General features: G+C 36.1%; 3 protein-coding genes across 4 annotated transcripts in view; 1 reads left to right on the top strand and 2 right to left on the bottom strand.

The window, feature by feature from the left end:
- The first annotated feature begins 3,470 nt into the window (after nucleotides 1-3,470).
- LOC108370326 (rhythmically expressed gene 2 protein-like) lies at nucleotides 3,471-4,873 on the top strand. Its single transcript, XM_017625645.1, has 3 exons — nucleotides 3,471-3,943; nucleotides 4,021-4,103; nucleotides 4,214-4,873. Exons 1-3 carry the CDS (start codon nucleotides 3,783-3,785, stop codon nucleotides 4,801-4,803), a joined length of 834 nt encoding a protein of 277 aa, XP_017481134.1. The 5' UTR covers nucleotides 3,471-3,782; the 3' UTR covers nucleotides 4,804-4,873.
- On the bottom strand, nucleotides 4,808-5,923 carry LOC108370327 (uncharacterized). The gene is made up of 4 exons (XM_017625646.1): nucleotides 5,670-5,923; nucleotides 5,450-5,612; nucleotides 5,136-5,396; nucleotides 4,808-5,070 (listed from the first exon to the last, which is right to left on the bottom strand). Exons 1-4 carry the CDS (start codon nucleotides 5,832-5,834, stop codon nucleotides 4,895-4,897), a joined length of 765 nt encoding a protein of 254 aa, XP_017481135.1. The 5' UTR covers nucleotides 5,835-5,923; the 3' UTR covers nucleotides 4,808-4,894.
- A 1,675-nt stretch (nucleotides 5,924-7,598) lies between these two features.
- LOC108370325 (cell wall protein DAN4) overlaps nucleotides 7,599-10,196 on the bottom strand; it is a 27,584-nt gene continuing 24,986 nt past the window's right edge. For both annotated transcript variants that reach the window (XM_017625644.1, XM_017625643.1), the window contains 4 exons: nucleotides 8,864-9,175; nucleotides 8,605-8,794; nucleotides 8,282-8,518; nucleotides 7,599-8,195 (listed from right to left, as the gene is read on the bottom strand). In XM_017625644.1, coding sequence (XP_017481133.1) covers nucleotides 8,146-8,195; nucleotides 8,282-8,518; nucleotides 8,605-8,794; nucleotides 8,864-9,175 — 789 coding nt within the window. In that variant the 3' untranslated portion in view covers nucleotides 7,599-8,145. The remainder of the gene's footprint in view (nucleotides 8,196-8,281; nucleotides 8,519-8,604; nucleotides 8,795-8,863; nucleotides 9,176-10,196) is intronic.

Here is a 10,196-nt window from a genome sequence, read left to right as displayed (position 1 = left end):
AATTTACTCGAATAAGTATCACAAAATGTGTGTCACGCTACAATGGCTTAAAGGGGTTGTAGGCTGAAAATATTTTTAAAAGGGCTGCCACCTGTTTGAAAAGTCGATTTGAAATTAATTATTCGTAGACGAAAGATTGTTAAGAAACCTTTAGTATAAACATTTAGCAGATTAATGAGGTGTTTTACAAGTGTTGCCACCTGTTTAAAACTTAAATTTGATTCATTGAAGTGAATTTTAACAATTTTGGTATCAATCGAAATGGTTTTGAAAAGGCTTTATTTCTAAGCTACCCGTAGGAGGGTTGACACCTGTTTGTGAAATCTAACTCTGCGGAAATCAAGAAATTAGGTATTTAAAATATGTACCACACTAGTTTAAAAATATTTTGAAGAGGGTTGCCACCTAAAAAAAAATAATTTAGTTAAATGCCTGTTTTATTGGGCAATTATCGGGATCTGGATAAAAAATTTGCACGCAAATGCAACAACAACGATATGATCCTGATAGATATCTGGTTTAATTTATGATCCGCTCTGTTTGGTTTGTGTCACTGATAATTTGGCAGTACGGTTTGGCACCACTGACAAATGGATGGCTGCGCAAACAGATATTCTGCCATTGCTTCTTTTAACTTGCGTCAAATAAATTGCCTTTCCGTTAAATTTCGAAATAGTCTTGAAAAATGCTTTATTTCTAAGCTACTTGTAGCGGGGGTTTCAACTGTTTGAAAAATCGAATTTAACTTAAATTAAGGGAATTCGGTGCTTAAAATATAGGTAAATTTCAAAATTTTCCCGTTTTTGGCTGAGTTTAAGTATGTTGAGTTTTTTTTTTGATAAATTACGCAGAAATTTCATGCACTCAGCACAGCGGGTTAGAGCAACCTATTTAGTATATGTGTATATCGAACAAAGACCCAAAACAGCTCACATCAAAGGACTTAGCAGCAAAGCATATCAATATGGTGAACCCAATCATACGTACATATGTGCGGAGTATGATCCGAAATAAATCACAAGCGCCTGGCTGTTAATCATCTTCCCCATCAGACTCCTTTTATAGATCCTTCTTTTTCATATTACTAAAAAAAAACTTTTGTAGATAGGCTCATCGCTTTGCGGTTCATATTATTTATACCAGGTGACTCAGATGTCTCCTTATTATTATTTCAACAGCAACTGTTTAGACAAGAGCAGGCCGTTTCCTTCAAAGGAAGAAGTTCAGCTTCATCGCATACGTGTTGCATATTGTGATGACATGAGAAGTTGCGGAAAGTGGCGTTTAGGTACTTCTGAAAGTTGAATCACTCGAGCCCCTCAGACCACACCGGCATGGCATAAATGCGATGCGATAGGCAATCGCCACAGCGTATTTTGCCTATCACTTCGCATTGCTCTTTCGTATAGCATTCTGTTGCGTCAAACGAGAAGGAAAGGAAACCCAGAATCTTAGGGTAGTTCACGGTCGAAATTCTTGATTCATCGACCTCCAGGTTCAGTTGGATGCTCGCAAATTTGCAAGTTAAATGTCACGAAGAAGTGCTTTGGGTCGCTGAGGTAGCTGCTTATTGGTGCTTAGTGCCCAACAATGTTATGCACGGTGGCCATAATAGAGAATTGATTGGCATATGAGATAATCGAAACCCCCTTGAACAGATGTGGGAAATTGGTATGGTAACTGGTGAAGCAGAAATGAAGAAAAAATGCCGCCTTGTAGGACTTCCTGTTTTATTCCCCGGAGTTTAGAGGTCTTGCCGCTGAATACGACCGATGATTGCCTATCGCTCCGAAGGCTAGCGGCGTATCCTCTTTTGAAAGCTGGTAGTGCAGACAATGTTGTATCTTCAAGCAGTGTGCCGTGATTTGGCCTAGTAAAACCCTTTGATATATGTACATATGTGCGTTGATGGCCTTTAGTGCGGTTGTGATGCTGTGCAGCTTGCAAAATGTTTGCTGTGTTCACATAGCTCGACGTCCTCTCCTGGTTTCTGCCGGATGAAAAGACAGTTCATCTTTCGTACTCCTTCCTCTATTAAAGCAAATATCATCCACTTCGTAAGTGTAATCGATCAGAAATAAACGAGGTCAGGAAAATAGGATTAGGATTTTTGGAGTAGTGAGATTTCTTGGATATTTTTATGCTAAACGTGAAAATATTTATTCAAATCACTCGAAATCTTGCAAATTTATTACAAAATCACACATCAAGTGTAGCGTGCATACCAAACGCCATAAGCTGATGTTTTTTTCCCCAATAGGTTAAAAGTATTGTCGAATAAAAATGTAGCATACGTTTAGGCTGCTTACCAAAGTGTACATGCCGACATACATATATAGTTTTTACATGTATTTGAACCAAACAAAGAAAACTCTTTGCCGGTATGAAATTTAAACTAAGAGAGAATGTAAGGAATTATAAAAGTAGCCACACACAAAAAATTGCAAACAGCAAAAGCATAGTAAAACGAAAACATCATTAGGCGGAGAGCAAATAATAACAATGCAACGACGCGGTGCTCTTCCAGTGCCGTGCAAAGCAAAGTGGTTTTGCAAGAAACGCCTGTGGTGTATGCCCTTTGTTGTAGTTAATGCGCTTCAGTGGGCAGAGAGGGAGACATACTCCCCCAAAATAGTAAGGGCACTCGCAATAAAAGAAAACAAACAACAACAATTCAGGCAGACAAATTGAAATGCAATCCGAAGCATATCAAAATGGCATTGTGAGTGGTATCTACNTTTTTTTTTTCAATTTATGTGTAGGTATCTCATGAATAGAAAATATCCAAACTTTGGACGAAATTCANATATCAAAATGGCATTGTGAGTGGTATCTACTGAAATTTACCGGAGTAGCATTTTCTTTTACTTATTTGCTTGTGCTTATACATATGTATGTAGTTAACACATTCGCACGTTCCTAACTACTAAACCGCAAGTGACTGAAGAAATACATAGTAATTGCAAGCCATAGATGAAATGCAATAAATATTCAATAAACAAATTGGATAATCGCGAATTTTGACATAAAGTAATACATACGTACAGATGCTTACACATAAATATTTTTATACCACAAGCGTAAAGAAGTTGGAGTGTACTATTGTAACAAAATTTCAATAACAAAAAATAATAAATAAATAAAGTGTTTTTGTAGTAAAATGTGAAGTGGACGATAAGTTGTAATATTATGGTAGATAAGAATATATAAGCTATTCAAACGTACATACATACAAACATATGCATACATATATGTATGTATGTATGTATTGTTTTGTGTATGCCGATATACATTTTTCAGCGCTTAATCGTAAAAAGTTCAAAGGTCAATTTGGCAATAAAGTGCATGCACAACCATCATTACGCAGCTACTATTCCCTTACTTCCAAAAATGCGTTTCATAAATTGAACGAAAATACTTTTAAATTTACTAAAACCATTCACATGTGTGCATATACAGAGACCCAACAGATAACAGATTATCCCCGACAAAGCGTCAGCAGGGCAAGTTCTCATTTGTTTTCATTGATAAGACATCCAAATTCATAAAAACAAGATTTCACTTGCTACAAAGTCAATAAACATCAATCGCAAAAACAGTTGTATGGAGAGCCTTGGTTAATTAGCATCGACAAAGAGTAGCAAGTTACCATACAAGCACAGTATATATGTGCATAAATGTAAAGACAAGATTTGCTGGCGTACGTGATTCCAATACATAGCATAAAAAAAAAGTAAGCAATAATTTCAAAATCGCCAACATAAACAGAGCATTCATCCACGATGACAAGTGCTTTGGGTCGTTTGCGTTTAATCACCTTTGATGTCACCAATACATTACTCCAGTTTCGTACAAGTCCTGGCAAGCAATATGGAGAAATTGGTGCACTCTTCGGTGTACTTTGTGACAATGATGAACTTGCAAGAAATTTTAAGACAAATTGGTAAGTGCGTTCGTTGGAAAAACAAAAACTGGGTTGATTCTTATAGATTTATTTTTTTTTTTTCAATTTATGTGTAGGTATCTCATGAATAGAAAATATCCAAACTTTGGACGAAATTCAAGTATTGGCTGGCAGCAGTGGTGGCATCAACTTATTGGTGGTAAGTTGGCACGAATAACCAAAATACTTGCATTTCATTGTGATTTAAAAAGAAGTGGTGATTATTTTATCCTTATACCCAATGGACTCATAATTTTTACACTTTTACAGCCACTTTTGCTGACAGCGGTTCCTTGATCCCCGAGGAGAAATTAGGCAATTTGGCCAATCATCTGCTGGAGCTTTATAAGACTAGTCTTTGTTGGCAAAATTGCAACGGCAGCATCGACTTACTCAACTATTTGCGCCTGCAACAACAACTCGCACCCACCAACCAAAGCGATAATGAAGTTGGAAATAATCAGAGCAATAATAAATCGCCAATTTCTCTTGGGGTCATTGCAAATTTTGATCCGCGCTTGGACATTTTATTGCGTAATCTCAAAATTCAACATTATTTTGATTTTGCAATCAATTCTTATGATAGTAACGTTGAGAAACCAAACCCAGAAATATTTCATTTTGCTATGCGCCTGTCTGAGTTGAAAGATTTAAAACCTGAAGAATGCTTACATATCGGTGATGGACCCACTACAGATTACTTAGCAGCGAAAAATGTTGGCTGGAATTCCGCACTGATACATGAGAAGAATGCTAGCTTACTAATCGGAAAATATGGCGAACAAGTTGAGGAGCATTTCGTTTTCCCCAGTTTATATGATTTTCATAAAAAGTTCTCAAATAATTCAATAAAGTGGTGATGCATTTTAATTTTAGCTAATTACTACTACCATTACTGCTACATAGACAATAAAAATAAAATTAAACGAACTCATCTGTGTGGACGGCATCTCAATGTTTGTGTGGTTGTATGTCTCCTAGTTGTATAGAATTTTTTTCAAATAGTTCCACAAGCGGATCTTGTGGTTTGTTACTTTCCTTATCATATTCGATTCCAATAGCCCATAATGACTCTAAATCGTATTGTTTTCGCGCTTCTGGTGAGAATACATGTAAGGCTATGTTACCTTAAAAAAAATGAATTTGTCTAATTGATTCGAATTTCTACATTATTATTTTAATTTATATCTACCTAAATCCAATGCCATCCATTGACGACTCTTCTCGCCTTCAATCTTTGGCGGCACCTCACCCTTCGTGCGCTTAACTTTATACATGCGCCTCACAAATTCCGCAATCGCCAGCATATGTCTGTAGCTTCGTCCACTACAAACCACCATATAATCGACATAATTCAGATCTTTGGGTACAGAGCATACAAAAATATCTTCGGCGCTCTCTTTGCGTAATACGTCTACAAGATCCTCTACATCAAATACACCATGCTCGCCATCTAGAAATAACTGATGGAAAATATTCGAATATAGTACATAAACATTACATTACGATTCAAGTTTAGGCCCAAGAACTCGTCGTTCATCGTCTGCTTTGGCTCTTCTTCGGCCTCGTAACGTTGGCGCTCCTCTTCGACATCAAATATCTCGGTGGCATCTTCGTCGTGAAATATTTGATATTTGTTTCTTATTGTTCCTGATATTGTATTGTGAACCTAAAAGTTTAATTAATTAATTGCTAATTTTAAATGAGCTACCGCTAAATGTCTCACCTTTGATGCAGTGGCCGCTTCTGTTAAGGGCTGGGATTTTGTACCCGTATTGCTGATTTCATCTTTTTGTGGCTCCGTTTGTGAAAATTCATGATGGAATGCACTCAGCAATGGAATATTGATTCTATTAGCACTAATGATGCGGAATATCTTAGATTTTAACATAATTTACGGGTTTTCACGATTTTTATAACGAATTCCCTGAATTTTTTCCGTTTACAAAACAGCTGTTGGCGCGAACATCTGATGTTTTATTCGTGGCGACATCTGTTGGAAAGTGCTATCGAAAGGAAAGGTACAGGAATGAGAAGACGTTTGATTAATCAAGCATTTGGAATTTATCATCGACATTAATTGTTAAAATTTTAAATATATTTTGTATACTTCAAAAACTAAACATTTTAATATTTATGTATGCCGCGACTAAAAATAAAAACAAAAACTTGATTCGGTTAATTGTAATTTCAGGCAGCCTGTGCAATACTTTACTAGCAGATGGCGCTGTTGCTTTTCGGGCGCGAAAATGGAGTACAACAAGTAGCTACAAATTTAAAATTAAAAGTATACAATTAAAGAGTGTAAAAGAAAGTGTGTAAATTCGTATTACATTACATTACAAATTATGTGTTTAAAAGTATTTCAGTGAAACGGTGTTTGTGAAAACTAATTTATGAGCTAAAGAGATTATCGAACTTTTTGATGAACAGGAAATCGGAAATGCAACTTGCAGCTGCGTCTTGGAATAGTTAAAAATTTAAATAAGAATTAAATAGAACGCTTAAATATGAGATTTAATTATAAAATTATATGTAAGTACAAATCTTTTATATCAAAGTTACTTATGTTTAAATGTTGTTACAGCCTAGATCAGTCTGTCTCTCAGTCGTTTTTGTAATATAAAACAACCCCATAGGATGTCGAGAAATGTAGCCGAGGTGGCTGTCTGTTGTTGTTGTTGTAACAGCACACACATTCTCCAAATAGTTTTGGAGATGTGTAGCGGGAGTGACAGTCCTTGGCCAGATATAAATCTGGGTAGTTCCGGTTACGTTAACCCGACAGTCGTGGGAACGGTGTGACAGTGAGGGTGACTGCCTCATGACCTTGTTGTTGTTGTTGTTGTAACGGCACTACTAAGCCCATGATACTAAGCCCTGCCTGTATCAGTTAGCCTGTCTACTGTTAAGCCCAATTAACGGGGTGACAGTGAGTATTGTCTGTCTCATAACCTGTTGTTTGTTGTTGTTGTAACGGCACTACTTAGCCCTGCCTAAATCAGTTAGCCTGTAAACTGTTAAGCTAGTGGGCTGAAACTATCGGTGGCACTATCGATGGTTTTTGACTATCGTACCATCGATAGTTTTTTTTTTTCTTACATTATTGTTGTTGTAGCGGCTCTCTCTGGTGGTTGAGGGAGTCTCAATTGTCTCATACGCTGGTGATTGCTCGATAATGGGGTCTGGGAATGGAGTTGATGACTTCTGCTCGAAAGTAAAGCATTTGACACAACCTGGCAGCACCTTTTAACAAAAAAAAGATCGGCAGCGTACAGTGAAAGAAGGATGGATTCGTAAAAAAACTAAATATATTTATATCTGATATTGAATAAAGTAAAATATCTGATACTGAATGATGAAATATCTGGCATTGAATAAAATAATTAGCTTAAAAAAAAACGATTTTTTTTAATTAGCAACGAATCCTTCCGATTCGTATGAAGTTTTGCTTTGCTTTTTAAAGCCGTAAAACATTTTAATAAAAATTTCGCAAAATTCTTGCAAGAAAATGGCTATGAGAAGTGTCTTCCTCTCCTTCAAAACTTCTGAAAATGGACATAGCATCTTTTCACTCTAAGCAAGCGATTTACTGACTCTGTAAGAAATATTTTTTTACAAATATGCCAAATTGTAAATCAGCGAATTTTCCACATTGTTTACCATTCTTAATATTTATTCGCAAAATATTCTCTTATAAATAAACAACTTTTCAAAAATACAATGCATACAGTAAAATCTCTTACATTCATGTGAATTTTGTATAGTATTTCACTTCATAACTCACAAAATTTTGTCTAAAATATTGCAAAAATATCCTTTTTTAGTATTGCAGTGCATTGGCATATAGTATACAATTTTGCATGCGAACTCACAAACAAATCTTAGTATACTGCTCACATTCAAATAATATATAAAATAATTTTTTTTTGAGCAAAATTTTATTGCACTCGATGATGAAAAACTACAGTTTTTAAGTGGTATTTTCATCGCCTTACAGCATAGGGGTATAGATTTTTAAATAAAGATTTTTCTACTAGTCTCTTATTTCTATTTAAAATAATGGGATTTCCTTCAAAAATTATATCATCTACAACTAATCGTGCTTAAAACGATTTTCTTCTGTTTCTCTAATTATAGTCCATATTTATTCAGTTTGCAGGCAGGAAAATGTACACAAATTATGATGCATTCATTGATGCCTAGCTTTCCCATATTTCATCACGTTGCTTAGCTGCCAACATCTTACGTTCTGGAAATGCAGAAAAAGATAGCAATTACATATGTGCTAAACATACAAAGGCAACTAAAATATTTGAATACAAAAAAAAAATGTACCTTTGGCTTCACGTAAAACACGTATTTCATTCTCTCTTTCTGCGGCTGCTGTTTTCAGTCGCACACCCAGAGCGCCGGTTACCAGACGACGCGCCAGTGCCGCACAAGTTTCCGGTCTCTGACGATATGGTTGCAGTGATGCCGCACACTTCTTGGCCTTTAAGCGAGATTCAGCTGTAGCTTCAGCTAATGGTTTCAGCTTTACGAATGGGTGGCCCATTGTTAAAACTTCAGCAGCTGTTATAATACAAAATTTAAAAAAAAAGAAGAAAAATGATAGCAGTTTTTCTTTGCTTTTTTTCAGTGTGCGCAAAACTGCTTACCAATGCGTGAGCTGCTGAACACAGCCAATGCATGAGTATCGTCCACCCATTTTATATCGAAACCCGATTCTTTGTATTGCGAAAAAACCATAAGAAGGTCATGATTCTTAAACTCAACAGGGAAATTTGATACTTCAAGTACGTGCGGAAACTCTTCATCATTGAGTATGGACTGCTTTGTTAGATATGCCTGCGAAAAATGCAAAAGAAATGTTTACTCAAAAACCAACTTTAATAATCGAAAATTTGCTGCACTCACACTGTAGTTCATTTTTGGTAATTCTATCTTCACTTTACCCACTGAAGCGGTGAGTTCTTGCATAATTTTCGGATCTAAACATTCTCCACTATCATCAAACATAGATTCCCAATCATCTTCCTCCTCTTCCTCCTCTGTGGTACTATCCACCGATCGATTAGCTGCCGGGACGGGAATTTGCAAAGTGTTATTAGGACTTCTTTGACTCGAATCGTTGTCATTTTCTGTGGACTGTTCGATTTTCTCGGGAATTTCGAGCACATCTGAGACGAATGTTTGCTTGATAATGCGACGATTGCTGCGATTTATTTCCTGCAAATAGAAAGCGAAAACTTTGATGAGGAAATGGTGAAATGGGCTTGTTTCCATATCCAATTGATAGAACTTGCTGAAAATTTCGACATGTGTATGTATGTATTTATATCACCGAAGCGTGTCCACTCAGATGATTAATATAGCAGTGATGAATAAGTTGTGTGTCCGTTTGTTTCTGTGTGCATGTGTCCAGCCGAGGAGAAAACTCAATTAGTACCCATGCCCAAGAACAAAAATGTCTATACACTAAAATACAACTATGTCATGTTCCTTTTTGAAATCTTAGTGGACAATTGGCTAAAAAAAAGTATTTGTGGCAGCATTTTTTTCTGCAAGTTTGGACAAGCCAAGAGACCGCATACAGTGCGGCTATTCGACTGAACACCTTAAGTACTTAGGGGCCAAACAGTAAATATGGTCATGGAAAGATTTTGACGGGGCTCTCCCATCCGGTGTACTATGTGCTACCAGCCCAAACGCACAAGCAACCTGCGAAACCTTAGCAAGCACAACATGAGCACTGCAATTACAGTATATTGCCAGATCGTCAGACAGATTAGGCTGGTCTAGACGAGGAAAATACAGTGCAATTTCTCTGCTGTCGTCTTAAGTAGTTTTACTCACTGTTTACTGTTTCCGTTCCAGTCAGGCTTCAGAGCAAAGCATAGCTGCTCCACGGCTATCTTAAAATCTTTAGAAGACGTTAGAGTACCATTTGACAAAAATCGGAATGTGGTCGGAGCAAGCTGGAGAATCCATTCATGGCGTATTTTTAAGATTTTGGCTCAATTATAAAGTTAATTCGACTGACGACCCTAAATATATAATCAATTTAAAAAAAACTGTAGTTGAATTTTCATCAAAACACATATGAATTTATATAAAATAATATTTTATATTGACTTTGTAAATTTATAAAATTTATGCAATGAGAATTATTAAAATATGCAATTATGTAATATTATCTCTTGAATATCTAAGTTAAAATATTTTATGCCTATAACGTAAGAAAGTGTTA

Source organism: Rhagoletis zephyria, unplaced genomic scaffold (genome assembly GCF_001687245.7).
Source record: "Rhagoletis zephyria isolate East Lansing unplaced genomic scaffold, Rhagoletis_zephyria_1.1 Rzeph_scaffold_04152, whole genome shotgun sequence".
Lineage (NCBI taxonomy): Eukaryota > Metazoa > Arthropoda > Insecta > Diptera > Tephritidae > Rhagoletis > Rhagoletis zephyria.
The sequence above is the reverse complement of the archived record's forward strand: the minus strand, read 5'-3'. Positions and strand labels throughout refer to the sequence as shown.

Coding starts and splice junctions, on each gene's coding strand:
- LOC108370326 (XM_017625645.1), top strand. CDS start 3,783: ATGACAAGTGCTTTGGGTCGTTTGCGTTTAATCACCTTTGATGTCACC. Junction 3,944..4,020: donor AGAAATTTTAAGACAAATTG/GTAAGTGCGTTC, acceptor ATTTATGTGTAG/GTATCTCATGAATAGAAAAT. Junction 4,104..4,213: donor GTGGCATCAACTTATTGGTG/GTAAGTTGGCAC, acceptor ACACTTTTACAG/CCACTTTTGCTGACAGCGGT.
- LOC108370327 (XM_017625646.1), bottom strand. CDS start 5,834: ATGTTAAAATCTAAGATATTCCGCATCATTAGTGCTAATAGAATCAAT. Junction 5,613..5,669: donor AAGCGGCCACTGCATCAAAG/GTGAGACATTTA, acceptor TTAAACTTTTAG/GTTCACAATACAATATCAGG. Junction 5,397..5,449: donor CTTGGGCCTAAACTTGAATC/GTAATGTAATGT, acceptor AGTTATTTCTAG/ATGGCGAGCATGGTGTATTT.